Below are 27,863 nucleotides of genomic sequence, written 5' to 3'. Positions count from 1 at the left end.
TACCGTCTACAGTTACCCAAGATGAACCGTTTGCTACAGTGGTCGTTGCAGAGAGCGCGATGTCATTGGAATTGGACATCCCGTCCATTGACGGCCGAGGAACGACAAGACCTCCATCGGTGGGATTTCCAGGCATATGTATCGTGTTTCAGGTTTCTTCCACCTCGTTTCAAGTGATAGAATATGTGCTTATGGTGAATTCGAGCTCCTAACAATTGTGGGACGGAGTTAGCGGAGGACGGTCTCGTAAGCAGGGCGACGCGCGACTGTTTGTTTCAATGTTTGTGTAAGGTCCAGACCTCCAGACCTCCTTCGGTTGAAATTCGGGATATAGGCGGTTGAGGCCAATGAGTCGTTTCCCGGATTGTCCGAGAGACGAATAATAGTTTGAAGGAAAGGAGAGGAGGAATGCAACGGACAGACAGACTAGGTCAGTAAAGAGGTAATGAAGGTCGCGTGCTGTCGCGTGTTTACCGGCGGGGGACAAGCCGCTGATTCAAAGAATCGGCTACCATCAGATTGTCGACTCATTACATCAATATCAATATGCAGTTATTATTCTGAATCAGACCTTCGCCTGCCATTGACAATACCAAACCTGTTCACACCACAAACACCGCGCTGCATAACAGAGACAGAATTATCGAGCGCGAAAAATTCCATTGAAAAAATTCCATATTATTCGAAAACAGCTCTGTCATCGAGACAGAGAATATCAGCTATGTACGTACGTGTGTATAAAAAAAGAAATTGAAATCTGTATGATTACAAGCGAATGAAATATGAGCTATTGCGGGACGGACACAATATTCAAATCAAAACAAAAAACCAATGATGTCAGCTGTAGAGATCAGCGGTTGAAAAACACAAGGAACGATGCTGCGTAGTCGCATAGAAACGAATTTGCGTATGCGATTATGTAGAAGGATAATCTCCGGCTCGTCACGGACGAGACTATGTCAGTTGTAAGTAGTATCCGAAAGCCCTAACCAAAATCCTCGAGAAAATGGAAAAAATAATCCTAGCTCGCCCTCCAAATACGTCCAGACGTAAACTCGATGTGCGAAAGCTGTGGACATAAACGCGACCACTGTTCAACTAAATACCGTTCTCGAGTGATTCCAGCTTGTATATCGGCTTCCGAATCTTGCTCGTCTGCACCTTCTTCGTCTTCGACGTCGACTGAAGTTTTGGAGATGTCGAGACGCTGTAGGACGTGGTAGCGCGGTAGTACGGAGGTTAGTTGTGAGTTAAGTTCCTATTCACAAAGAATCAATCAGAATAAAATTATTACGGATTAGAAAATTAGAGAAACAACTAACAGCCTCAGATCCACTCCACCCAATAGCAAGCGTCTCCAACACCAAACCCAACTCCGCACCCAAAGCATTAAGCACTTTCCCAATCGTCCGTCCATCCACTTTCGCAGTACATCGTAACCGGAGTTCACGCAACGACGGTGTTGGCTTCATATGGTTCATTGTCCCTGCACGACGTGCTATCCTTGCTGCTTTCCAACTTGTGCATTTTAGGTTGTCGTTTTCGAACTTAGCTTGCGATGGGGAATTTTGAGGAGTGCCGGTAGTAGTAGGACCGAAGCGGCGAGCCTGTCGTGCTGCTCTCCAGTTCTTTTTGTTAGCATCCGTTCCTTCCGCTTGATTCGCTACGTCTCTCGCTTCGGAAAGAGCTCGTACTATCTCTGATGGTCGGAGACCTTCATATAGACTCGTCGTAAGCTCAATATCGACGACACGTAACGGGCGACCCGGGATAAGCTGTGTCGCAAGTGACAAAGGTGCCACAAGACGAGTCAAATTCGGTAGCATAGGAGGAGCGGGAGGTTCTTTATCTTTCATAGACGCATACACTGGCGGTAATGGCGGAACAGGTGGGATACTATCCAAGCCGGGAGTGCTGACAGGGCTAGAAGCGGAAGAGGAAGAAGCGGAACCACGACGGGATAGTGTATGAACGTTAGGTAAGCAGAAGACATCTGGGAGGTTCAGCTCGCGTATACCGGGATGTAATTCGAGGAAGCGGACTAAGAGGGAGCCGAAGGTTGTTGAAAGAGTTGTACGCCCGGAAAGTGTGAGAGATCTTAGCGAGGAAAGTGTTGGAGGAGGCATCTGCATTGAGGGGGATACGGGAGAAGTGTTGGGAGACCGCGGTGGAGACGGACTGAGAGGCAAAAACCAGCGTAAAATAATCGAATGAGGTTGTACCAGCGTCAACGTCTCGAGATTTGGCGTAGCGGATAGGACACGTGGAAGAATGTATTCTTCCGATGAAGTAGATAGTGAGAATGTCGGAACACGTCTCGGAATGTTGCGCTTTAGGGAAGACGAGGAGGATGAAGGCGGAGTGGGTAAGCAGACCCAGCGGAAACATTTAACGATATTTCCGACTTCGGCATTGCTAGCTATTGTTTGCAAAAGCCTTCGTCTGCGTTTCTCGTCATCACCTACGTCGTCTGAATCTATGTTCGCGTATAGGGCGTTCTGAGCATCGCGCGTCAACTCTTTGCTTGCGGTTGCAAGCGAGGATAAGCTATCCAGCGAGCAATAAGGTGTTGTTAGATTAAGGACTTTAATAAGCGTCGGTGATGGTGGAGTAGGCGGGTGTAACGAGGCCCGGTAAGAGAATTCATTGCTGCTGTCTGACGACTTTAGCGACTTCGTGTGATTGACTACCGGACTGGTGTTTGCGGTGGTATCCTCCGAAGGCGGCGTTTGAGAGGCGGGTAGGTTTATCGAAGGCGCTATGGAAGGCGCTCTGGAAACGGTCCTGGACCGAGACAGTAAAACTGACCCCTCATACTCGTCCTGGATATACGTCGACAAGTCGACTGAGCTTGCAATCTGACCAAGACCAGAGGGAGGTCGGATTTCCGGAGATGGAGGGGACGGAGAACGCGACTCGTAGCGATATGTTGATGTTTTTTTCTTCTCAGAGCCCCTGCCCCTTTCGTTTCCCTTCCCGCCCGATATGCTGTCCATGCCGTCGAGGATCCCAGCCACTGTCTTCCTCGATGGCTTCGGTATAAAAATAGACGAAAGTGCTGCCCGAACATTGATGGACGTTTTTCTCCTGAGAGATGGCTTGCGATGGTTAGCAAATGATATATCAGATTCATGGCTGAGTTCTGATAGTTGGGTGTTGGAAAGCGAATAGGCAGTAGTGGGTTGTGGTGAGGGTGCTGCAAGACTTTGTGCTTTTTGCGGAGGCTTCCTTTTCTTGGACAGCTTTCGCCTGACTGGGGCCGACTGCAGCTTACCAGGCGCGCCTTTTTCATCTGTCTCTGTAGTAGAGGTAGTTAGGGAGAACACGATGGAAGCCGTGCTCGTATTCGGACGCGGCGTCTGTTCGCCCTGAGAGAGCGCTTGAGGAGCCCCTAAGCCGAAGAGCGACAGGCGTCGCACATGCTTTGGTCTTGCTGTTATAGTCGACATGGCTGAGTTAAAGAAACGCGGTATCTAGCAGGAAAGCTGCCTGCAAGCGAACTGAAGAGCGCCTCAGGAGTCAGAAATGGGGGACACGAGGAGAAGCACGAGGTCAGGTAGGTATACATACCTGAGAAAATGTTAAATGAGTGTGGTGATGCAAATGAATGACGGTGTGCGCAGGCGACTTTTTCAAGAAAAGTAGAGACCGTGGGCTATAGGCACATAGAGACGACGCGGCGGACAGTGCTGGCGACGAGCATCGTTTCGTCAAGCTCCGTACAAGAGGCGCGCTTCCTTTGGATCGGCTCGGAGACTGCCGGGTTGGGCCGAGTGTTGCGCCTGGCCTCTGCACTAGACCTTCGTCACTGACTGCCATGTCGCTCCTTCGTGCAGTCCATAGAAGCGCCGCCACTCGCGGTATCACATCTTCATTATCATGTCTTGCTCGCAAGGAGAGTACCTCTGCACCTCAGACTGGTGTCCAGGTCACGGAACAACAGCCTTCTGAAATCACAACGACCGTCCCACCCAAGGAGCCGATTCCAGCAGACATGATTAGTGGTGCTCCAGGTTAGTTGCGTCTTTCATTGATATTTAAACGCATCGTTAAATGAGTTATCAGCTGAGCTGAGACGCCGCACCGTGCGCATCTACAAGCCTACTCGCAGCACAATGCAGAGCGGCGGCAACAAGGGTGAAAAGTGGAGGATCGATTTCGATATTTTAGAAGGAGGCGCCCGTTGGGAGAATCCCCAGATGGGTTGGGCAAGCTCGTAAGTAGGCGAGTTTTTGGCGAAAGAGACTCATCTAAAATTTATGAAGCGCGGATTATGTGCAAGGTCTCCGTATGTCCTTCCGTTCCAAGGAAGATGCCATCCATTTCGCCGAGAAGCAAGGTACGTTCGCATTCTTAAACTCAAATTAGCGCACAATTGAATTGATTACTTGTTCAAGCTTGGAACTACTACGTGTAAGTACATCCGTACAATTCATAGTCCTACTATTCACCCGGTTACTAGACAACCGGAAACGGTGAAGAGAATACCTGCGAAGAACTATTCAGAAAACTATCTATACAATCCTAATAAACTTAGGATCTGCAAGACGAAGTAGACTACATTCGTCCATAGATATACAGTTCTTTTCTTCTAATTGCGCATCAGTCGCGGTCGTTCAAGGTCCTCAGTTTTCCAGCACCTAGCAGATTGGTTGGTTTGGTAGACTTCGCGGAAGAACGCACTAACGGTATGGTAATGCGTAATGGCTAGATCTGGCATATGAAGTCGATGCGAATCGTTGGAAAAGGATTTGACATGCATTCGGCAAGGCAATGTGTTCTTCAGGCTTCTCCGTTCATTGTGGTCTGATGCTACTGGTATACTGCTTTCTTGATGGTCTCGCACGGCTCGACAATGAAGCATATATAAAACTAGGGTAAATAACTGCCTTTACGGCTTCTAATTAGGAGCATCACTGCACAGGCTTAGCGATTGAGTAAAATTCGCTGTGCCGCATTATCCATCAGGAATCGGCGCTGTTATGACACTGTCCCTAAATATATATAGTAAGAGGGCAAGACAAATTACTCCACCAGTGGTGAAGAACCCGACCTCGGCGGAGCAGCATCCCAGGCAGGGACTTTATATACGGAGTCGTGGCCGACAAAGAATCATCAGCATCTCTGCATTCAACCATGATACGAGTATCTTGCAGGATGTCTATTCTTAGAAACTCTTTTTCATCTTGCGTATTGTCACTGTTTGTGTCGGGACTGTTCTCGTTATGCTTTCTCGCTTCTGCAACATACGCTAGCTCGGACCATCGGATATACACACGCGACCCAACATCCTTCAACTGGACGAGTGTAAGCCGAGGAACTTGTCCATGATTAATCTATCTGACAGCATACTTGGTAGCTTACACCTTCAACAACTTTGAACTGGGAAAGCTGCTACGATTCTTTCCAATGTGCACGGCTCTCGGTAAGTTTCATTCTCGACGATGCCACGCCATCACTTTTGACAATATGGTATATCTGTTCAAGGTGCCTATGCTTTACTCTGACCCTTCAAGAGGCCAAGCCGCAATTGCACTAATTAAAGTACCATCTAATTTGTCGACCACCGATGAGAATTATAAGGGCCCAATCCTGTTTAACCCAGGTATAAATTTTAAATTTAATCGACAAGTCCGTTTCAAAACGCTTCAGATTGACCTGGATTACTTTCTTTTATTCAGGTGGTCCTGGTAGCTCGGGAGTACAAGTCATCCTCGAAGCAGGTAGTCTATTCCAGGCGGGTCTCGGTTCGGAGTTTGATATCGTTGGGTTCGATCCACGAGGTAACTACTGGAGCTGCTAAAAAAAACATTGAAAGAAAAATATAGGCATACTAATCTAACATATCACTCAACCAGGTGTAGGATTCACAACCCCACCCATATCAATCTTTCAAGACTCAGTTGAAGCCGGGACTTTCTTCACACAGAAAGAGTTAGACGTAAATGCGACTCAGTCTTCGCTAGGGAGATCGTTCATTCAGACGACACTGTTGGGGAAGCTTGTCGAAGAACGTGCGGTAGATGTAGCGAAGACTGTGTCGACGCCTACTGTGGCGAGGGATATGCTTAGTATTGTTGAGGCGGCTGGACAGGAGAAGATACAGTATTGGGGAATCTCGTTAGTATTGATTTTTTTTAAATGTATGTTTGGGTTAGTGACGTGCTGGTGATAATTTGCACAGGTATGGGACTGTTCTTGGGGCGACGTGAGTGATTCCTGTCTAAGATATTTGGCTATGTATGGCATCTTACTGCTTCTTGATGCAGTTTCGCTGCAATGTTTCCTGACAAAGTCGGCCGTCTTGTTATTGATGGTGTTGTAGACTCCGAGGAATATTATAAGGGTAAGCTGTCAAACAAGATCCAAAACTAACTTTTCTCTTACGACCGTGATCAACTAATCTAGGCAACTGGTCCGGTTTTATCGTCGACATGGATAAAGTATACACCAGCATCCTTGATGCATGTGTCGAAGCCGGGCCATCCCAGTGTACCTTACACGAGAACACCACCGAACAAATCCACGATCGTATTGAAACCCTTATGAACAAATTACGCATCGAACCTGCCCTATATTTCAACGGCACAGCAATTAACTCAGCCGTAGTCGACTACTCGACAGTTCGTTATCAAATGTTTCAGTCGCTCTACTTCCCCTATAACACTGGTGCGCCTCTCCTCGGGGCACTCGCTGCGCTGGAACAAGGTAACGCGACTCCAATATATCAGAACTCGAACGAGAGTTCGTTCCATGCTTTTCTCGAGGATGAATGTTCGGTGAAGCCTGAAAACACATCGGTGGCTGGAGTGTTAGAGGCAAACCCTACGATTTTTTGTGTGGATATCGTTACGGATGATGTACAAAGTATTGAGTATGCACGTGCTGCGTATGAGTTTTCGAAGGGACTTTCTCCGGAGTTTGCGGGGGCGTGGTTAAGTGGACAGTTGTGCTCGTGAGTTATACGTTATGCTGCAGGATGATTTGGTTAGACGGGAAGATAATGTGCTGATTGGTATGATCTTAGTGGTTGGACAGTTCGAGCGGAGGATCGATTCAATGGTGGGTATTGTTAAGATTGTATTCTTTTCTCGAGAAATACTCACTTCGAACTAGGTTCCTTTATACAAAACACAAGCTACCCGTTGTTGGTCATTGGGAACGCCGCTGGTAAGTATCTCGTCACGAGGCTTTTGTTAGGTTGTTGAGTTCATCAACATACTAACTTACGATAACTCAAATTCACGGATTAGACCCGGTCACTCCACTTGCAAGGTATTTTTTCTCTCTCCCCGCTGACATGCACAAAGGTCGACTAACGAAATGCACGCTATCAGCGCGTTCAAGATGTCGAAAGGCTTTACAAACTCCGTCGTGTTGACGCGGAACGGTACAGGCGTAAGTATAACAAACGTCTTGTAACATTCACAACCGAATTCACTTAACTCCAAATTCCATAATGCACTAGCATACATCCTTATCTGGAGCATCAAGCTGTACGACCCAAGCTATGCGCGCTTACTTTATGAATGGTACCCTACCCAAAGAAGGCACGGTTTGCGAAGTAGAAAGTACGATTTTTAACTCGACGTCCGGCTCTGAGGGTGGGACTACGTCTGTGGTGCAGAGAGTTCTACGTCGTGGTGTTGGATACGGGCTTCTCTGATACAATATTGTGTGTCTGGCTAATACATGAGGATGTATTGAGCCTATTGGTGTTCAACGGGCTGGAAGTAGTGGTACTTTCGTGATCTTGTACTGTAAACCTCCGTCTGGAGAGCACTTCAGAAATGGAGTAGGAGACACGAAGAGAGACACGTAGGCTGGGTATACATACCCGATAAAATGAAATGAATGTAGTGATGTGAACGAATAGCAGTGGTGTGTGAGCGACTTTTACAAGAAACCTAGAGACTCTGAGTTATAGAAGGGTTCTCAGCTGCTGTAAACTATATAAACTACTTTTGTGCTAGAAATTATTATCAGGAGATAAGCTTACATTTACTATACACATCTTATGTCTTTATATTAGGAAGATTGTGCTAAAAGTGTAAAGATGAGTTTGTTGTTGAGAAGATTGAAAATTGGGTATTTAAAACACTTGACCAGGAAACACTAGTACTCACTTATGAGAAAAGACAGCCACCTTGCAACACAACTTGAGCCCTTACCTTGAGAGTTATTACTAACTCTTAAACAATTTTTTTATACTTTGAAAATCAATAAATATTTACTTTTGTGTACCCGAGAGGTATTTTGTGTATTTATTATAAATACTAAATTGAGAAATTTGCATGTCTTACACATATGCATAATGTTGTAAAATGACAATATTTTATTATAGCAATTTGTCCTATTTATAGAATTCAAGCTAGGTACAATTTTTGCACTACTCTAAGTCTAATATTTCATGTTTTGCTCAATTTTTTAAAGCTCAAATATGTAAATAATAAAATATTCAATACAAGCACTAGCTATATGTATAAATTTTTATTCAAATAAAAAGGGATGATTTTTTAGTGTGCACTGGCATGAATGAGCATTTCCTCGTTGGCCAATGTATCTGGGGTAGGAAGTATAAGCTTATGGAGACAATGAGGTACATAATGCTGGCAATGGGAATTGTTTTGAATCTGAGCTTACAGGCCCAGAGATGCAGCAGTATCTTTGGATCGGCTCGGAGACTGCCGGGATAGCGCATGTCCTACGTTTGCTAGTTGCTTTTCGTCACTGACCGCCGTGGTGTACCTCCGCACAGTCCATAGAGGTGCTGCTTCTCACAGTATTACATATTCCTACTATCATGTCCTGCTCACAAGGAGAGCACCCCCACGCCTCAGGCTGGTATTCAAGTCACGGGACAACCACCTTCCGAAATCACAACACCAAGGAGTTTCCATTCACTGCGATTTCTAGACAACCCGAAACGATGAAGAGGATACCTCCAAAGGACTACTGAGAAAACTATCTATGCATTAGGATCTGCAAGACGGGATGGACTACAATTGTCATGAACATACGGTTCTATTCCGCTTATTCTTCGCTATCCCGACAGTTCAACATTCTCAGTTTTTTGCGACCAGCAAATTGGTTTGTATACCACACCGAAGCTCGTGTTCGACGTAATGGTACTTTTAATGGCCGATCTGGGGCATCTGAAGTCGATCCGCGAATCCTCAGTAAAGGAATTGCCGAGGCATACAGATGCATGCTAGGTGTTCCAGGCTTCCCTGTTCATTGTTATTTGAAGCTACTGGTATTCTATTTTCTTGATGGCCGTACGCGGACCGACGATGAAGCAAAGGCCTTGGACAGATGACTGCCGTCCTAGCTTCTCACCAAGAACGAAGTCATACATACGTCCACGATGCATCGCGGCAAACATTCACAGCAATTGAGTAGAATTTGCTATACTGCATTGTCCATCAAGAATCAGCCTATTGCGGCGCTCTTCTAATACATAGGAACCCAATTACGCCACCAGCAATGAAGAAGCCTGACTGCCGCAGAGCAGTGTCTCAAGGACTATATATACGGCGTCTCGTTCCACGAAGAGTGTATCCAGTATCTCTTCATCCAACTATGATGCGAGTATCCAGCAGGATGTCTACCCCCAGAAGCTTACTTTCGTCTGGAATATTGTCAATGCCTGCATTGAGCCTCTTGTTGTGCTTTCCTGCTTCTGCAACGTGCGCTGGCTCGAGTCATCAGATATTCACACGCGACCCAACAACCTTCAACTGGACGAGCGTGAGCCGAAGAGTTTATTTACGATCGGTCCGCTGACAACATTCTTGGCAGCTTACACCCTTAACGACTTTGAACTGGGAGAGCTGCTACGACACTTTCCAATGCGCCCGACTTGCAGTACGTTTCAGTGTCGATGATGCAAAAGTTTCATTTTTTGACGATACTGTATTTCTTTTTTAGGTACCTATGCTTTATTCTTCCCCATCAAGCGATCAAGCTGCTGTTGCACTAATTAGGCTACCATCTAATCTATCTACCACCGATGTGAACTACAAGGGGCCAATTCTGTTCAACCCAGGTGCGATTGATGGCTGTATTCTAATAGAGGCACCCGAGTGACCTTCAAATTTTCAGGTGGTCCTGGCGGTTCGGGAGTGCAGTTCATTCTCGAAACAGGAACTTCATTTCAGACGATGCTCGGCCCGGAGTTCGATATCGTCGGATTCGATCCACGAGGTACCTACACTATTAAAATAATAAATATCTAGGTGTGCTAATTTCACATGATACGTGGTCAGGTGTTGGATTCACCACTCCGCCTATATCGGTCTTCAAAGACTCAATTGAAGCTGGAGCTTTCTTCATACAACGCGAGTTAGACATAAACGCGACTGAATCTTCCCTGGGAAGATCATTCGCGCAGCAGACACTGTTAGGGAAGCTTGTCGAAGAACGCGCCTTAGATGTAGCGAAGACAGTGTCGACGCCCACAGTAGCTCATGATATGCTCAGTATTACCAGAGCGGCCGGACATGATAAATTACAATATTGGGGCTTTTCGTTAGTTGTTCCGTATGTTCGTGGACTATCATACTTATGATTAGCTCAGCTATGGAACCGTTCTCGGAGCAACGTAAGTGGCTGTTATCGAGTATATTTGCTTGTCTACGATATCTTATTGTTCCCTGGCACAGTTTCGCTGCGATGTTTCCTGTGAGTTACTTCGTGCTATGTCGGGCTGCATTAAAGGTGACCAAGTGTTTAGGACAATGTCGGCCGCCTAATCATCGACGGTGTTGTGGACGCCGAGGCGTATTACATGGGTAACGTGAAGTAGATAAATGGAATCCAAAACTAACATGTCTCTGATGAACACTATCAACCTAGGCAACTGGACCGGGTTTATTCTCGATATGGACAAAGTATACACTAATATCCTTGATGCATGTGTCGAAGCTGGGCCATCCTTGTGTCCTATATTTGAGAACACCACTGCCCAAGTCCATACTCGCGTTGAGAACCTTATGGACAAACTGCGCATCGAGCCTGTCTTGCTCTTCAACAGCACCGCAATTAACTCGGCCATCGTTGACTACTATGCCACTGTTCGAGATCAAATGTTGGCGACACTCTACTTTCCATATGATTCCGGTGCAAACCTCACACAGGCGCTCGCGGCGCTGGAGCAAGGTAATGCGAGTCCAATTTATCACGGTTCGAGCGAAAGTATGTTCCACGCTTTCCTTGAGGGACAGTGCCCGGCACAGACCGGCGAGCCATTTGTGGCTGGTGTGTTCGATGTCACATCGACTATTCTGTGTGGGGATATTGTTACGGATGATGTACAGACCATCAGTGATGCACGAGCTGCTTATGATATCGCATCTAAACTCTCTCCCGAATTTGCGGGAGTGTGGCTTGGTGAAGCTTTGTGCTCGTGAGTTATACTGCACGATGGTCTAATTAGAAGACAATGATCTGACCGACACGGTCTCAGTGGTTGGACAGTTCGAGCAGATGATCGGTTCAACGGTGGGGGTGTATCATTTTTCATTCACAAAACGCCCTCACCTCCAATTAGGTTCCTTTATACAGAACACGAGTTTCCCGTTATTAGTCATCGGGAACGTCGCTGGTAAGTGCTTCGTAACTGGTTCGTGTAGTTCATCGACATACGAGCTTGACCTTATCAAATCTCTTGAACCAGATCCAGTCACGCCATTGGCAAGGTGAATCGTCTTCTTATCGGTACCGATATTAACTTACGCAATACACGCTACCAGCGCGGTCAAGATGTCGAAAGGCTTCGCAAATTCCGTCTTACTGACGCGGAATGCATCGGGCGTAAGTAAACACCTTGCATATTCATGGCCTAATCCGCCAATTAAACTAACTCCCCAATGTACTAGCATACATCGCTGTCCGGCGTATCAAATTGTACTTCTCAAGCCGTACGTACCTACTTTGCAGACGGCACCCTTCCGAAGGAAGGCACGGTCTGCGAAGTCGAAAGTGCTATATTCAACTCACCATCCGGCTCTATGGGTGGAATTACGTCCGTCTTGCAGAGAATTAAACATCGTGGCATTGGACGGGGGCTTTTCTGAAAAGGATTATGTGCGTCTGACAAGATATGTATCTACTTGGTCCACGAGAATGTATCGGGCCTACTGTTGTTCAACTAGCTGGGAGAAGTAGGACTTTCGCGATCCTATGCTGTAACTCTCTGTCCGAAGAGCGCTTTAGGAATAGGACACGAGGAAAGCACAAGGAAAGATACACAGGCCTGAGAAAATACATTGAGCGTGGTAATGTTAGGGAATAACAGTGTGTGTAGACAACTTTTTCAAGGGGAAAAGAGACCCTGGGCTATACATAAATACTGTCTTGCGTACACTTATGCACAAATCTAAAACTACACCATCCTGTCAGCCCTTAGTCATTTCTTGCTTGATTCCTCTGAAAAAGCCATATAAGTAATCACTATTGGTGTTGACTTATATATGCAGTTTTAAGTGAAAATGATTGCCAGAGGCCTAGCTTGGCCTTGCATTTTATGTGGAAAACAGCAGAAGTAAGATATTTATAGTTAGAAGAAACTCCCGCTCTTACAACATATTAGGCTGAATGAGCTGTCCAATTTCTTGACTTTCAAAATTAAACATACACATAAAATTCCACAAACACAATCTAATATATATACTTAAAATAACTTTTAGAGAGAAATTGACATATAATTTGGATGTATAGAACCTACTAACCAATGCTTGAAGGATATTTTCCTACAGTTGTGTGTTTCTGGTAAGCTATGTTGACTGTACATTTTTCTTGAGTAACCAATTTGTAAATTTAATAGAATTTGTATTTAAAAAAACGATTTGTTTTGTTTATCTCTTAAAATGATTAAGTTAATTAGTTGGTAGCTTAGATGATCGACTTCGCAAAGACAGAGATTCTATAATGTACATACGCTGTGGAGAATTAAAAATTGGCAATAACCCTTAAATTGTGCGATCCTGGGTGCAACGCGGTTGAGTAACAAGCGTGGCCGGCTCGGAAACTGCCAGGCCGACCTTTACGTACGCATGTCCTACACAGGTTACACCGTAACATAGTTACCCTTTCGACGCTAACTTAGTAACTACCATGTCGCTCCTTCGCGCGGTCCATAGAGGCGCTGTCTCCCGCAGTATTACGTCTGCATTATCATACCTTGCCCGCAAGAAAGACACCTCTGTACCTCAGACTGGTGTTCAGATCACGGAACAACAAACCCTCCGAAATCACAAACGACCGTATAACCAAGGGAGCTTCTATTCGCCGCGATTTCGGACAACCTGAAGCGGTGAAGAGGTTACCTCCAAAGAAGTACTCAGAGAATTGTCTATACAACTCTCACAAACTTAGGATCTGCAAGGCGCTGTAGACTTTAATCGTTAACGAAATACACGATTCTTTATCGCAATGTTCCCGGCATTCCAAAGGTCTTAACTTTTCTGCAACTTGCAATCGGCGGGCAGAATACGCCGAAATCGTGTACAACGGAACGGTGCTCCCATAGTAGCTGATTCCGGCACATGAAGCCTATGTGCGAATCCCTCCTACAGGAGTTACTGAGACGTGAAATCGGGTCAAATGTTTCTCATACTTCCCCGTTCATTAGTATTTGATATACTGGTATTCTGCTTTCTTGATGGCCCCGCTCGGACCGATGACAAAACAATAAATCTGTACGGATGACTACCTTCCTAGCTTCTAATCAGAGCAAAGTCATATGTACACCGCAGGTGCATCAGTGCGCATTCTTAGCGATTGAGTGGAATTTGCTGCGCCGTAGTATCCATCATGGATCAGCGCTGTTACGGCGTTCCCGCAGTGCATAGATGACAAACGACATTACCAGCAGCGGATGGATCTAGCTTTCGCAGAGAGCTATTTCAAGGACTTATATATACGAAGACCTGACCCACAAGAATCAATCTCGCATCTCTTTGTTCAGTTGATACGAGTATCCTGCAGGATGTCTATTCCCAGAAACTCGTTCTTACCTCGCATAGTATCATCGCTCGTGTCGGGCTTATTCTTGTTGTGCTTTCTCGCTTCTAATACGTGCGCAGGCTCGAGTCATCGCGTGTACGCACGCGACCTAACGTCCTTCAACTGGACAAGTGTGAGCTGACGAATTTGTTCGAAATCAGCCTCCCTGACGGTATTCTTGCAGCTTGCACCCTCAACGACTTTGAACTGGGAAAGCTGCTATGGCACGTTCCAATGCGCCCGGCTTGCGGTACGTTTTGATCTAGAGGATATCAAATCTTCACTTTATGACTGTAATGTATATCTGTTCAAGGTGCCTATGCTTTACTCTGACCCTTCGAGAGGCCAAGCCGCTATTGCACTGATCAGGCTACCATCTAATTTGTCGACCGCTGATGAGAATTATAAAGGCCCGATTCTGTTCAACCCAGGTATAAATTTAATCGACGAGTCGCGTTCGACTGACGTGCAATAATTCTATTTAGGTGGTCCTGGCGGCTCGGGAGTCGAGGTGGCTCTCGAATTTGGACCCTCGTTTCAGGCGGCTCTCGGCCCGGAGTTTGATATCGTTGCATTTGACCCACGAGGTACTGAAAGTACTGACAGAGAAGCCCTATGTAAACTAATTACATATTGCTCGGCCAGGTGTTGGATTCACCACTCCGCCTATATCGGTTTTCAAAGACTCAGTTGAAGCTGGGGCCTTCTTCACACAGCGCGAGCTAGACATAAACGCGACTGAATCTTCCCTGGGAAGATCATTCGCGCAGCAAACACTGTTGGGGAAGCTTGTCGAAGAACGCGCCTTAGATGTAGCGAAGACAGTGTCGACGCCTACTGTGGCTCATGATATGCTTAGTATTGTCAAAGCGGCTGGTTTTGATAAGTTACAATATTGGGGCTTTTCGTTAGTCGGTTTGTATGTGCGTGCTACTGCCCTACTGATAATTTGCCCAGATATGGGACCGTTATTGGAGCAACGTGAGTGATTCTCGTCTAATGCACTTGCTTCAAGTTGCTTGCCCATGGCTTACCTGCTTCCTGACGAAGCTTCGCTGCAATGTTTCCTGTGCGTCACTTCATGCTGCGTCGTGTCAGGTTCAAAGATGACCAAGTTTTTAGGACAAAGTCGGTCGTCTTGTTATCGATGGTGTTGTGGACGCCAACGAATACTATAAGGGTGAGTTAACAGATAGGATCCGAAGCTGGTACTTCCCTTACGAAGATGATCAATAATCCTAGGCAACTGGACTGGTTTTATTCTGGACATGGACAAAACGTACACTAACATCCTTGATGCATGTGTCCAGGCTGGTCCATCCGTCTGTCCCATATTCGAGAACACCACCGCTCAAGTCCATGCGCGTATTGAAAACCTTCTAAACAAACTACGCATCGAACCTGTCCTGCTTTTCAACAGCACCGCAATTAACTCGGCCGTCGTCGACTACGCAACTGTTCGCAGTCAAATATTTGAGGCACTCTACTTTCCGTATGAGTCCGGTGCGCTTCTCACAGAGGGTCTCGCTGCACTAGAGCAAGGGAATCCGAGTCTAATTTACCAGAGTTCGAGCGAAAGTGTGTTCCACTCTTTCCTCGAAGATGAATGTCCGGTGCAGACAGGCAAGCCGTTCGTTGCTGGGACACTAGAGGTGACGTCCACTATTCTATGTGGGGATATCGTTACGGATGATGTACAAACGATCGACTATGCACGAGCCGCATATGATTTTTCATCTAAACTTTCTCCCGAATTTGCTGGGGTGTGGCTTGCTGAAACTTTGTGCTCGTGAGTTGTAAAGCATGATAGTCTGATTAGAAGACAGCACGCTGATCGATATGACCGCAGGGGTTGGACGGTTCGAGCAGAGGATCGGTTCAATGGTGGGTGGTGTACCGCTTTACGCTCACAAAACATCCTCACCCCCAATTAGGTTCCTTTATACAGAACACGAGTTTCCCGTTACTAGTCATTGGGAACGTTGCTGGTAAGTGTATTGTTACGAACTCGTTGAGTTCATCAATTTACGTATTTAACGCTGTCAATACTCGTTTGCCCAGATCCGGTTACGCCATTGGCAAAGTGAATCCTCTTCTCATCAATACTAATATCAACTTACATACCCTCGTTATCAGCGCAGTCAAGATGTCAAAAGGCTTCGCAAGCTCTGTCTTACTGACGCGCAATGCATCGGGCGTAAGTAAACACCTTGCATATTCATGACCTATTTCGTTAATTAAATTTAACTCCATAATGTACTAGCATACATCCCTGTCCGGCGTATCAGATTGTACAACCCAAGCCGTACGTGCCTACTTCTTAAACGGCACCCTTCCGAAGGGAGGCACGGTTTGCGAGGTCGAAAGTACTATATTCAACTCAACGTCCAACTCTACGGGTGGAATCACGTCCGTCTTGTAGAACGCTAAAAGCCCTGGTGTCGGCCTCGGGCTCTTCTATTGAAGGTTGTGTATGACTGAATACCTGTGTGTATCTGGTTTATACACGAGAACGTATAGAGCCTGCAATTTTTCCGGTTAGCTGGAAGTAATGGTACCATCGTGATCACCTATCGTAAGCCTCCATTCTGATAACATGTGAGGATTCAAGGCGACGGATCGCCACGCCACTGCTTTGCTGTTACCTGCAAATCGACGAGCGTTTCGATGGCGACGCGTGGAAAGAAGCTTCTTTCTTTCTTTGCTCGAACGCGTTGATGCGTGATGGGATTTAGACAGGTTCAGTACATCAAGCATCAGTGTGTTTCAGCAAAGAACGGTATTTAAGGACGTACAAAGGACCCGACAGGTATTGTACAGGCTCACAACTACAGGCTTAACCCCTAATACTCTGGAACATTACCATGCCAGGTACAGGGGATCATAACCCTCAGAGTAGTGCGAAAAAGACGAAGGAGGGCGTCGGTTTCAAAAGAATACTCCGCAGAGTGGCTTCAACTAAACATATGTCAAAATCTCAAACTGGATCTTCTCCATCTCCAAGTAGAATTGATAATACCTTTACAAGGTCCTGCTCCGGCAGTGAGTCAAAGGGATCATTGTCTGGATCCAGACTAGAAAAAGAAGTCTCCTTCAGAGATGACCTATCATTGATTGAGAGCGGAAGTGAATCCGACGATAAACAAAACACTGGGACAGAAAACAAAGACGCAGCCTCTGGACACTCTTCCACGCAATCAATACATGAACATACGCCACAATTACTTCACAAGGCCAAGAGAACAAAATCAATGGCAGAATTCCGACAAGACAATATTGAGCGCAGGCTGCAAGGTGACTTAGATGATTGTGAGCTAAAAATTAGTTTGAATTCTAATTATTCATGAAGTTCACGTACTGCATTATCAAGACCTAGTCCTTTTCTTGAGTGAACCCTTCCTTGTGGAAAGCGACAGCAAAAATTTAAAAGGTTTTAAAGGGCCCACAGGATGTAAGTGAGTTTTATCCTACTGATGCGTCGCTTGTGCAGAAAGAAAGTTTGACACATGTTGCTGGCACGTACCATAGCTTGGAAGGGATGTATATTCGATGGTGACTGTTCCATGCCTCAATACGACAGATATTGTCGGTCATTTGAGGACCCTGAAGCTGGAGAATTGCAGGTACACCTTGATATACTGTCGACCGTTCTCGCGCACGTCTGTCATAATCATAGCAAAAACCAGTTCGAAAGTTGGCAGACATGTAGGATTAACCTTTTGATGAAGAAAAAGATTGAAGTAAGGCGCAAACTTCAAGAAATGGGTGCATATGATTCTGAACAAGAGGATGAGGTTGCCAGAGAAGCTGCTATATTGGACAGATCAAAACGAAAGAAACCTAAAGATAAACAACAACGGTTCGGCAATACCTTTATCAAGAATTTTGAAATAGATTGGATAATACGAAAGGGAGGATTGGCGGAGAGTAAGTACCGGTATTATAAACTGATTTTCATGTAGCAAACCGAGCTGATCAGTCGAAACGTGCTATTAGATTTAGACATTTTCTTCGGAACTGCCAGAACCACGCGTATCATCGAAAGTTACGACAAAACCACAATGAATGTTTCTCTCAGACCGGGCGCTGGTAGGTTCTCCGGATATCAGCTTTTTATGGGACGTATTGATTTATTTTGTGTTTCTTTGTATCTAGCGGTTTGGGGCCCATGCATATTTCATGAGAAATGCACTTCCATCTTTGAACGGAGTGTGCCGTCAGCAACAGCTAAGACATATTTCAGCGATGAAGTGAGGAGGGCAAAATTGCATATAGCAGTGTTAGAGGCTGTCCTAGATCATTTCAATGAACATCACAGGAAGAAGGCAGGGGAGAAGGCGGTCAAGTCGCAAATCAAATTAGCAAAACAAATCGAAGTAAGGCGAGACGAATTACGGAAGTCCGAGGCGAAACAATTACAAAATCCTGGCGCCTCCCAGAAATCGACTTACAATTTACTTAAAACGATTGACGACGACTACGACGACTTAGAACAGTTTCAATAACTTGAATAAGGAGTGTAGGATTTGTAAATTATGTAATGGTCAATTACCAAAATGAAATACGAAAATACAAGTGTTTTGGTTACAGCGATATGCATGAAGCATGTATTATGATCCGAGCTAAATACAGGCAATCTATAGTCTTGTACAGTGGCTACGATAAGGAACCAGCACAAGGTGTAATTATTTTGACAGATATTTCTCAAATTAAAAATAATTGAATGAGTAAGGCAATTATTACGTAAGTACTCTGTCGAGCAAGTCGAGCTCCTTCGTTATTGACTCTTCACTTGTTTTGTATTTACTTCTCTCATGTCCTTTGATTCTCCTTTATTTGCCGAGTTTCCAGAGCTATCAAAGTATCCGTGAGTGTTTATGTAATTTGAGTGTGCATTGCATCTGAATTACTTTGCGTATGCACTGGCAGTCGGGAGGATCTTGAGGATATGCTCAATGATCCACAGTACTTTCAGGCAGTATTTCATTCATTACCGCAAGTCCAGGCTATGTTCCAGGCACAAATAGACCTCGGTATGGCGAACCAGGAATTGGCGCGTGGGTGGCTTCTGTCGGTCCAATTCGTCGTTCCTAACCAACAAGGAGCGAAGGGAACAATCTAGCTTTACAAGAGCAGCTGTATCAGCTACGGAGCGAGACGAAAGAAGCATTTGACCGAGCTAAATCACTTGAGGCTCGCTGGCGAACGGTTGAAAAGGAGCAGAAGGAGGTGTATCAGGTACGGATCTTCTGCGCACTCTTGGCATCCTGAACTAATCGATGCATACGGCAGCGCTTCACACCTCAATTTCTGCTCATGCGACTTCGGCATGCGACGACGGCTCAAGATGACGCATCGGAGGCGTGCGCATCCGCTTTCATCCAATCCTCATCTGTAGCTCCCTCGGCACAAATTGATACGAATGGGAAGGATATAGATGAATTCGTGAAGGAGTTCAGGGAGTTGCGGAAAATATATCACAAGCGAGTCATGTGGGGCGATCGATGGGCCGGTGGAAGAGTTGAGTGGCATGACGATTAAAAGTTTGGAGAACCATGGTATGTTCTTTATCCTTCGGCGAAGGTTGTGCTCACAACGCCTTCTGTAGTATTATCCTGGTTACAACTGTATCAATGACTGTGTTTACTATGCTTTTGACATTCAATTTAATTTCGACTGATAGCAAACATCTGAGAGATTTTCGCTTCAGCTGTGTTGCTCGTGAACATTCCCCGCATCCGTCCCATGAAGATGTGTCCCATTCCGAAGTTTCGGAATATACTCGCTTATACTATTGTGCTTCTCCGTATTTTTCCGCTTCAAGATCCCTTCGATGACGCGGGGCAAAGATGTTCAAGGAGAAATCAATGCTTAAACCTCGAGGAACAGCTCTGTCTGTGCGTCTGCTGTACCTTTTCTAGCAAACTAGCAAACCTTCATCCTCAATCCACGCCCAGTTGAACTAATTATTGTCTCAATAGCCTTCTGGTATACCGAAGAACTTGCGGCTCCGGTGTGAAAAGAACGGTTGTGACCTTGGCTATCTCATCCTACGTATCATGAACAACGAACCTCGCGAGCTTAATCACTTGAAGGCCATATAAAACCCATGGCGCACGTCGACATGGTGGCCTATACCCGGTTGTCATCCAGCAATGTATTCCACAACGCTCTCGAGTCTTGTGTTTGCAGCATCGTCTGCGCTGTCTGTGACAGCCCATTCCATCTTTCAGGTACATGCGACTCGGAGTCCGGATTAAGCATCTGAAGTGACGCTTTTCGTAGGAAATGTACGTGAACGGCGTTGATCAGGGTCATATAACTGGAATTCGTGTACCGGATTACGATGGTGTAGGTGCTGCTGACTCGTGCTGGCTATTACACAATTTTTTCGGACCTTGACGCTAACTATTGTTCGATGTGCAGCCTATCACAGATGTCACTTCCAACGATGTTATCTGCAATGGTGGCATCAACCCGTACCATCAGCCCATCTCACAAGCCATCATCACGGTACCAGCTGGCGCGACGGTCACAACTGAGTGGCACCATACACTAGACGGTGCCGATCCGAGTGATCCGGCAGACCCGATTGACAAGAGCCATAAAGGCGAGTATTTTCACATGCTTCACTTCACCTTTACTTACACTTAAGATTTCGACCTATAAATAGGTCCAGTGATGTCATACCTGTATGTTTTTTCCCTCTCAGCAGTCCTAAAACCTCTGTTCAATTTCGTCCTTCACAGAGCCAAAATCCCGAACGCGACGCAATCCGACGTGACCGGTTTGAAATGGTTCAAGATCTACGAGGACGGTTTAAATCCTGGTGACCAATCTTGGGGCGTGGACCGTATGATCGCTAACAAGGGGAAAGTGACCTTCACGATCCCAGATTGTATCGAGGAGGGGCAGTACTTATTGCGACATGAACTCATTGGTACGGACTGCCCTCTTGAAGTAAGATGAGCCCTGCCTAACAAATTAACAGCTCTTCATGCTGCATCGAGCTACCCCGGAGCACAGCTCTACGTTCGTTGTTTCTTGTTTGATGGCTTCGTTGATAGACTAACAATGTGTTACCCTCAGATGGAATGTGCACAATTGCAGATCACTGGCGGTGGAAAAAGCCAACCCGCAACAGTGTCATTCCCGGGTGCATACTCCGGCAGTGACCCTGGTGAGTCGGAGGCCGAGCCTGTTACGCTAAGAATTCTGACAGATATCAACTCTAGGAATTAAAATTAACATTTACCAAACACTTTCGAGCTACACCATTCCAGGTTTGCACTTTTCTTGGGCTTCTGTCTCGGTGTTGTCTGATCTGGTGTAATCAGGACCGCCTGTATTTTCATGCAGTGGCTCTGCCGCTGGTGGGGCCTCGAGTTCAGCACCCGCTGCACCGGTCAGCACTCCACCAGTAGCAACAACTATTCAAAGCAGCGGTCCGGCTCCTGCACCGACCTCGACTACTGCTAGTGGTGCAACGGCTGCTCACTATGCTCAATGCGGTGGGATTGGGTACGTATCGTATTCTTGATTAATATTACAATATTGAATACACACTCACGTTCATCGACGTCCCAGTTTCACCGGTCCAACAACGTGCACGGCTCCCTACACATGCACAGTATCGAACGAATATGTAAGTCTTCTTCATTTTGGATTATGGAATGTCAATCTGATTGAGGATATAGTACAGCCAATGTCTGTAAGACGAGACTTGTATTCTACGTATTAGTTTTATCATGAAGGGTTGTGCAATGCAGAGTATATAACGTCATGTAATAAATCTGTGCTCAATATTGGAAACTTGTTTATCGTCAGTTGATAACGGCCTTTGATCTTGGTTGCCTATGATTTAATTTTAAAATAGTATCTCGTGTCCAGTTGACTCCTCCTAGCGCGTCGCGACGCGTCAGATGGATCACGTGCACCGTGTTTCGTCCTGACGTCACGACTGCTACCTCTCATTCCTTTCCCTTTCCTCAGTCTACGACGCTGCTTTAAGCCGGACCTAAGCATAAACATATGTCTTCTTTTGCTGCTACTCATGTTCATTCCTTGCTCGCCGCGGTGAAATCTGTGCCGTTGACACCCAAAAATGAAGTTGCGGTCTCTTCGGACGAGACCAAGGAACAGTCTTCTCGTGAACAGAAGTCCAATGCTCTCTTGCACCAGTTGAATTCACCTTTCGACAAGTCTTCCTTACGCTCGACCCTTCTGGAACTATATGAACAATCGTCCGAGCTAGCGTCTGGAGAAGAGTTCGTTATTCGTACCGCGCTCGAACGACGAATCGTGGTTGGTCTCTATGCTGAGGCACTTGACCAGTGGCTTCAAGAAGCAAGAGAAACAGACTCGGAAGCAGAGTGGTGGGATGCCGTATCACGCTCTTTACGTTCTTTAGCTTGGTATCTTCTCGCAAGTGAGTCGGATCATTGTCTTAATGACTCACAGTCCTGAATGGATTTTAGCACTTCCCGAGCGTGTGATGCGTGGCATTCGAACGATCCTGGCCGAGTTAAGAGCGCACAATATTCCTATTCGCCCATCCTCGTTCTCTCCTCGAACGCTCCGCGAGCTGTTTCCGACTGTTAGCGCCCTCCGACCAACAGCTTTAGGGGCGGCCTTCTTTCCGCATCTGAATCGTCGGCAACGCCTACTTTTCTCCTCTCCCTTAGAACTAACACGACAAGAATGCGAGAAACGTCGCGAAAATCTAATAGAATTACGGGACGAGCGTGCTTTGGAGCTTGGACAACTCCTCTTATTGAAGTCGGAACTGGAAGACGCGATCCGAGAAGACAGTGTAAATATGGCGTCAAATAAGCTCCGGAGGGCCATAGACGCAGACAAACCAGATTCTTCTAGTCAGGTGCAGGGATCCATCTCAGTGCTGCGCGACATTGCGTTTACTCAGCTTGCTTCCCGAGCTGCTTCGCATTCCATGCGTTTCTCTGCACTTCGCAGACCGTCTCGATTAACTCTCATTTGGCCCCGATTAGCATTTATCCCTCCAATTTCGCTTTTCCTATTCCGGGTAATATATAACTCGCGAGAGAGTATCATGGAAAGCCTTCTCAGTGCCCACGATACTTTGAAAGGCTTCTGGTTTGGTTATGTTATTGAACCTATTCGCGATATTCTCGATACTGTACGGACCGGAGGAGAAGACAACGCAGGGATTGTAAACCGTGAAGCTGTCCGTGCAGATATTGAAGTAAGTGAGGATGTGCTCACCTCTTCCCGTAGATTATGCTAACCTGAAACAGTCACTAGAACGTATGGCAATTGATCTGGGTAGAGACGAATTGTCCCTTAACGAGACACAGTTACAACAATTAACCTCGCAAATACACCAGGGTGACTTCACACCTGTTTTGCGCATATATGAGGAAGACATCAAAGCTCCCGTCCGTACCGCCCTTACCGGCAGTCTTGTTCGCTCTTTACTTATCCAAATCCAGAAAGCGAAGGTACGTCTTGTGTCCCGAATATTTTTCTTATCGAGTCAAATTTGACACAATTTTTAGGTCGATCTTGATCAAGCGCTTTCGGGCATCGATAAATTGCTAAAATCACAGGAGCTAACATTCGCATTCGTCGGCGTTGCTCCTGCATTAGCAATCGTCTATGCAGCATTCAGTGGTGTACGTGGACTCTGGACTGGTGGACGAGGAGGCAAAAGATTCGGTGGGCGACGCGAGCGCGAGGGAGCTTGGCTTGCAATTCGCCGCGTGGAACGTCTTCTTATCATCTCACCAAACGACACCCGCACATCTGAAGGATCGGCTGTCTCGGGGAACGTACCACCTGATTCCACACTGCCGCATCTCACGTCGGGTTTGCTACTCATTGCAGTCGCACGTTTGCGCGAGTTCGCAGAAACGCGCCTTCCTTCGCATTCGTTAATGCGTGCCGGAATGCTTGCCGACATTGCAGATCTAGAGAATCCAGAACTCGGACGAATTGAGAAGCTGCGGATCGTCGAGCGGATGTGGCGCTCGTGGGGAAGGCTTTTTGGGTGGGACAAAGTTGGGAAATTATGATTTTGAATGAAATGAAAAGCCTCCGTGATTTAATTCGTTGCTTGGGACTAGACTAACGAGACTAATAATAGCATGCCGGGACTAGCACGCAACATCTGCAAATCAATGAAACTTTCCCAGATGCAAGTAATCACATCCGCGGCTGTATGACCACTTATACAAGGCCCGTGTATTTACTTGCTAGTGATTCCTACTGCATACACAAAACTAAATTTCCTCGCATAAAATAAATCGAGACATGAAAGCGGAAGTGCTCGCTTCTGTCGACTAAGTAACGGCACCAAACTACCATATATAGTCTGTGTGTGTCTAGAGTCTCTCTCCGAACGTGTGCAAATGGTTGCGGATCGGTGAGAGAAGGATAGATTGGATGAATGCCAGTGAAGGCAGAAGGAAGAATCGGTATAGAAACTTTTCAGTTCGGTAAGTGCTGTGAGTTGGCGTTGTATTTTGTACATCCCGCTGTCGTGTATCGTTTATACTGTGAACGGGTGGTCATGGTGGGCAAGTTCCGGGTGGTACAGGTTGGGATAGGGGTACCTCTTTACAGTGACTGCATTTCAATATCATCGCTATGCTTTGCATGCGGCCGAAGGAGCACCTGATGAGAAGACGATGTAACGATGTGCGAATATTGTGTCTGAGTCGGAGCACATTTAGTCTGGAAAATAAGCCTGTTGCAGCATATACTATGGACAGCTGCTTGTGGTCTGTGGAAAACGCTATTTAATATATAGAAAAGGATGAAATGATGAAGACGCACGAAAGGAGAATGTTGCATAATTCCGGCGACACCACGTTAAGTACAATAATATTTGCCACTGTTATGCCTGGGATTATATAGTTCATTCAGCGATGAGTCTTCCAGAACAGAGTGTTGAAAAAATTACTTACAGAGTATTACAACAAAAAAGAAGACACCTAGACAGTAGTACTTTATATGATCATTCGTCGGTAAAGCAGAAGTTATCTCCTTACCATTGCTCGATATTTGCTTCATAATTGTCGATTGTGGCATTTGTGCTGGGCTATAAAGTTAGATGACTGATTACAATGAATACTTGCCAACTAACCGGCTTTCACCAGTACAGCCAGGAGTGCGACTAAGCGGAAGTAGTATTCATTGTACCTTTGTCAGAATAAAGGATATCAAAGAGTTAAAGACGTGCTCTCACCTGCTTCTGAGACGACAACAAAAATCATAGGAAGCATTTCAGTGTGTCCATCGAGGCTTATTAGACAACCGGTAGGGAAGATGGGCAGATCATGTACTTTTGCGAGCGTTAAGACATTGTTTTACATGTATATAGCGATGCATACAGACAAGTGGCTGATTTGAGAGTCGTTGATGCGAAATACACTCCAGGAGTAAATACGAGCTGTAGGTACGAGGGAAAGCATTAGCTTGTTGTATACTCTGTCAGAAACGTTTCACGAACCAGAATAACAACTATAATCATGACTAGAGCCGTCCTTGTGCGCCCCCAGATAGCATATGCTCGGGTGTACAGGATCACTAAAACATAAGCCGTATGCGACTAGAATGCCATGAAATTATAGCTCACATTCTGCAAGGGCATACTCAGCAATTATAAAGGCTATATATTTAAGTCAATGACGCGTGAACATAGCATCAGCCAATTTCGACATACCGCTACCTGCCCAAAAGCCGGGAATGCAGTTCTGGTATAATCATTAAATCTGTAATCCAGGATAAACGATTTTGCTCACTCTTAAATGCTTGCGTGTATCAAGGGAAATTAACACTGCGGAAAGGGGTGTGGAACAGTCAGTCCCATGGATCAGATAACTAGGGCATTCGCTGTACCATATATGCTCCCAGAAATCCCGACGAACGGTACATATCTATTCAACAGGAAGAGAATTTTGACGACTGAAACACGCGATGGCCATACGAGCTCCTTCTCGTGTCCTATCGTCAGCAAGTAGTCGTATGTCTAATGAACAAACAATTTTATATTTGATACGTACTAGGAAAAAGAGTGGGAAACATACCAAGGCGGCAAGTGTTGCAACTTTGAATCCGGTAACGAATAAGAAAAAAAAGTTTTTAAAAAAACTCGTAGACTCAAAAGACTCAAGAGAAAGAAACAAACCGAATGTCACCTATACAGACAAATGAATAAGTAGACAGTATAGAGTACCAGACTATACTGATCACATACGCGGTATATATACACGTTTGATGCAAGAGATACAGCCTGGCCAAGGTCAAGAGTCGCCATCAATTGTACTCAAACCTTGTGGGATCTGGGAGCACCAGTGACCTTAAACCATTGCCAAGTTGCTGGCCTTTAAACTGCCTGTCCAGTAGGGATTGTTTATTCCATGTATCACGTTCTGGCGTTTTAATTGGCACCTAGAAATCGACTTTTCTATGATTAAATTTACGGCACTCTGTTAATGACTAGTGCTTGCGTCTTAAGGCCATTTCAGCAGACCAATCGGGTGGACATTTTCAAGCTAAGACATGCGTGATCAACATGATAACAGCATATGGACTAGCGTTTGATTGTTAAAAATGAACTATCATTTGTTCAATCTGATTTCATTTTCAGCACGTGGAGGGCACTGTATAAAAAGAGCATGACAACAAAGTTCGGATTTGCTGCAAAGCAAGTCAACACAAAGAGATAAAAGAACTTACAATGTTTATATATTGGGAAATGGGATTTGCTTGATATTCATGACAAGGAGAAAAAATGATTGTTAAATAGGATTGTCAACGACAGTGCATTTCAGGGATGGCGACTCACTGCAGGAGATAACCTTCAGAGAATGTGACAGTCAACAGACCGTTCTCCGTACGATTTGATATCAGATGGCTGTGTGCATCAAACTTTTAGCTTACACCACCACATCAGGAGGCTTTGATGCAACTTTACCTAACTGACTGTTGAGAACGGCGTAGAACATTCGAAGCTTCCATACACACCGTGCAATGCAATAAAGATAAATGGACTTTCTCATTGGCGTCATGGCAGGCTGTCTTGCCACCAGGGATAGGGCGACCTTTCGGACATCGATCGAGATACTCCTCCAAATTTCGTCAGCCCGGGAAGCTCAAACCAAACCGTGACGGTCACGAGTCACGACGATCGACTCGATCGACTCAGACATTCAATCGACTTACGCAGTTTTGGAATCTAGGAGTGACAGTGTGCTGTTGTTGTCCACCGTAGATTGCAGACTGAAACTCAGACAGAGTGCAATCAAACACAATGTCAAAGGAGTGTTGGAAGTTGTAGAAGAGAAAGCTCTCAGTAGAGAGAATACGAGACTATCAATGAAGCATTTCTGGGTTGGCATAGAATAATCATACTGATATGTGTGTCGAGTCTCCTTTGCTTTGAATGTGCTTATGAATCTGTCATAGGCATTACTGTGAAAGGCTTGCCCCTCATAAATTTCATGCTGAAAATTGCCAGCTTTAATTTGAAATAAATGGCCTGCAAAAAGCAAACACAACGTTCATCAAATTTTGAATTATTTGCAAAATGAGAACCATTACTGTCGTTTTCATAAATATTGTCACACGCGCGATTCGTGATTTTCGTCACACTGAGTACACTCAAATACAAAATCTACTATAACTCAACTAATACTTAACCAAATTACATGATCTAAGCTGTAAAAATTATACTTTTGAAGTATCTTTCATATTCCAGAAAAAATAAATTAAAATGATCAAAAATTGAGTAAGATACAACACAATATGTGAGTTTTCCCTATATTTCATGTATATGAGTTTTCCTGGCCCTAAAACTGATTGTACACTACTAT

General features: G+C 45.5%; 12 protein-coding genes across 12 annotated transcripts; 10 read left to right on the top strand and 2 right to left on the bottom strand.

Annotated features, from left to right (window-relative positions):
- Positions 1-1,021: 1,021 nt before the first annotated feature.
- Positions 1,022-3,449, bottom strand: FOMMEDRAFT_161896 (uncharacterized protein; the record flags this gene model as incomplete). The annotated part of the gene is made up of 2 exons (XM_007271340.1): positions 1,022-1,258; positions 1,323-3,449. 2 exons carry the CDS (start codon positions 3,447-3,449, stop codon positions 1,022-1,024), a joined length of 2,364 nt encoding a protein of 787 aa, XP_007271402.1.
- A 347-nt stretch (positions 3,450-3,796) lies between these two features.
- FOMMEDRAFT_129473 (uncharacterized protein) lies at positions 3,797-4,589 on the top strand. The gene is made up of 5 exons (XM_007271339.1): positions 3,797-4,013; positions 4,066-4,216; positions 4,266-4,339; positions 4,398-4,413; positions 4,463-4,589. Exons 1-5 carry the CDS (start codon positions 3,818-3,820, stop codon positions 4,554-4,556), a joined length of 531 nt encoding a protein of 176 aa, XP_007271401.1. The 5' UTR covers positions 3,797-3,817; the 3' UTR covers positions 4,557-4,589.
- A 568-nt stretch (positions 4,590-5,157) lies between these two features.
- Positions 5,158-7,666, top strand: FOMMEDRAFT_171120 (uncharacterized protein; the record flags this gene model as incomplete). The annotated part of the gene is made up of 13 exons (XM_007271338.1): positions 5,158-5,307; positions 5,360-5,425; positions 5,488-5,605; positions 5,682-5,783; positions 5,859-6,120; positions 6,185-6,208; positions 6,270-6,346; positions 6,409-6,955; positions 7,028-7,062; positions 7,117-7,170; positions 7,254-7,275; positions 7,338-7,398; positions 7,469-7,666. 13 exons carry the CDS (start codon positions 5,158-5,160, stop codon positions 7,664-7,666), a joined length of 1,716 nt encoding a protein of 571 aa, XP_007271400.1.
- A 1,344-nt stretch (positions 7,667-9,010) lies between these two features.
- On the top strand, positions 9,011-9,319 carry FOMMEDRAFT_137103 (uncharacterized protein; the record flags this gene model as incomplete). Its single annotated transcript, XM_007271337.1, has 1 exon — positions 9,011-9,319. The coding sequence occupies one exon, from the start codon at positions 9,011-9,013 to the stop codon at positions 9,317-9,319; it is 309 nt and encodes a 102-aa protein (XP_007271399.1).
- A 326-nt stretch (positions 9,320-9,645) lies between these two features.
- On the top strand, positions 9,646-12,077 carry FOMMEDRAFT_161892 (alpha/beta-hydrolase; the record flags this gene model as incomplete). Its single annotated transcript, XM_007271336.1, has 13 exons — positions 9,646-9,750; positions 9,802-9,867; positions 9,931-10,048; positions 10,105-10,206; positions 10,269-10,530; positions 10,580-10,603; positions 10,665-10,683; positions 10,736-10,793; positions 10,858-11,407; positions 11,468-11,502; positions 11,552-11,699; positions 11,754-11,814; positions 11,880-12,077. 13 exons carry the CDS (start codon positions 9,646-9,648, stop codon positions 12,075-12,077), a joined length of 1,746 nt encoding a protein of 581 aa, XP_007271398.1.
- Positions 12,078-13,116: 1,039 nt separating this feature from the next.
- FOMMEDRAFT_171118 (uncharacterized protein) lies at positions 13,117-16,471 on the top strand (the record flags this gene model as incomplete). The annotated part of the gene is made up of 16 exons (XM_007271335.1): positions 13,117-13,206; positions 13,808-14,140; positions 14,192-14,257; positions 14,321-14,438; positions 14,493-14,594; positions 14,653-14,914; positions 14,965-14,988; positions 15,058-15,076; positions 15,130-15,187; positions 15,250-15,796; positions 15,857-15,891; positions 15,942-15,995; positions 16,069-16,090; positions 16,144-16,204; positions 16,271-16,357; positions 16,430-16,471. The coding sequence occupies 16 exons, from the start codon at positions 13,117-13,119 to the stop codon at positions 16,469-16,471; spliced, it is 1,920 nt and encodes a 639-aa protein (XP_007271397.1).
- A 1,099-nt stretch (positions 16,472-17,570) lies between these two features.
- Positions 17,571-18,512, top strand: FOMMEDRAFT_161890 (uncharacterized protein; the record flags this gene model as incomplete). Its single annotated transcript, XM_007271334.1, has 3 exons — positions 17,571-17,934; positions 18,004-18,096; positions 18,163-18,512. The coding sequence occupies 3 exons, from the start codon at positions 17,571-17,573 to the stop codon at positions 18,510-18,512; spliced, it is 807 nt and encodes a 268-aa protein (XP_007271396.1).
- Positions 18,513-18,821: 309 nt separating this feature from the next.
- FOMMEDRAFT_171117 (uncharacterized protein) lies at positions 18,822-19,684 on the top strand (the record flags this gene model as incomplete). The annotated part of the gene is made up of 5 exons (XM_007271333.1): positions 18,822-18,874; positions 18,937-19,064; positions 19,118-19,245; positions 19,300-19,565; positions 19,616-19,684. The coding sequence occupies 4 exons, from the start codon at positions 18,822-18,824 to the stop codon at positions 19,546-19,548; spliced, it is 558 nt and encodes a 185-aa protein (XP_007271395.1). The 3' UTR covers positions 19,549-19,565; positions 19,616-19,684.
- Positions 19,685-19,856: 172 nt separating this feature from the next.
- FOMMEDRAFT_161888 (uncharacterized protein) lies at positions 19,857-20,111 on the top strand (the record flags this gene model as incomplete). Its single annotated transcript, XM_007271332.1, has 2 exons — positions 19,857-19,904; positions 19,989-20,111. The coding sequence occupies 2 exons, from the start codon at positions 19,857-19,859 to the stop codon at positions 20,109-20,111; spliced, it is 171 nt and encodes a 56-aa protein (XP_007271394.1).
- A 51-nt stretch (positions 20,112-20,162) lies between these two features.
- Positions 20,163-21,722, top strand: FOMMEDRAFT_187182 (uncharacterized protein; the record flags this gene model as incomplete). Its single annotated transcript, XM_007271331.1, has 11 exons — positions 20,163-20,240; positions 20,293-20,358; positions 20,434-20,617; positions 20,681-20,699; positions 20,757-20,947; positions 20,999-21,039; positions 21,097-21,187; positions 21,243-21,290; positions 21,345-21,528; positions 21,595-21,652; positions 21,705-21,722. 11 exons carry the CDS (start codon positions 20,163-20,165, stop codon positions 21,720-21,722), a joined length of 978 nt encoding a protein of 325 aa, XP_007271393.1.
- A 316-nt stretch (positions 21,723-22,038) lies between these two features.
- On the top strand, positions 22,039-24,059 carry FOMMEDRAFT_96825 (NCA2-domain-containing protein; the record flags this gene model as incomplete). Its single annotated transcript, XM_007271224.1, has 4 exons — positions 22,039-22,435; positions 22,485-23,230; positions 23,283-23,486; positions 23,544-24,059. 4 exons carry the CDS (start codon positions 22,039-22,041, stop codon positions 24,057-24,059), a joined length of 1,863 nt encoding a protein of 620 aa, XP_007271286.1.
- Positions 24,060-25,127: 1,068 nt separating this feature from the next.
- Positions 25,128-26,305, bottom strand: FOMMEDRAFT_161886 (uncharacterized protein; the record flags this gene model as incomplete). The annotated part of the gene is made up of 11 exons (XM_007271330.1): positions 25,128-25,162; positions 25,235-25,330; positions 25,384-25,438; positions 25,499-25,575; positions 25,625-25,657; positions 25,712-25,742; positions 25,791-25,825; positions 25,888-26,017; positions 26,076-26,095; positions 26,177-26,186; positions 26,246-26,305. The coding sequence occupies 11 exons, from the start codon at positions 26,303-26,305 to the stop codon at positions 25,128-25,130; spliced, it is 582 nt and encodes a 193-aa protein (XP_007271392.1).
- Positions 26,306-27,863: the final 1,558 nt, after the last annotated feature.

Source organism: Fomitiporia mediterranea (assembly GCF_000271605.1).
Source record: "Fomitiporia mediterranea MF3/22 unplaced genomic scaffold FOMMEscaffold_16, whole genome shotgun sequence".
Classification (NCBI taxonomy): Eukaryota; Fungi; Basidiomycota; class Agaricomycetes; order Hymenochaetales; family Hymenochaetaceae; genus Fomitiporia; species Fomitiporia mediterranea.
Note: the sequence above shows the minus strand (reverse complement) of the source record. Positions and strands in the feature narration are given on the sequence as shown.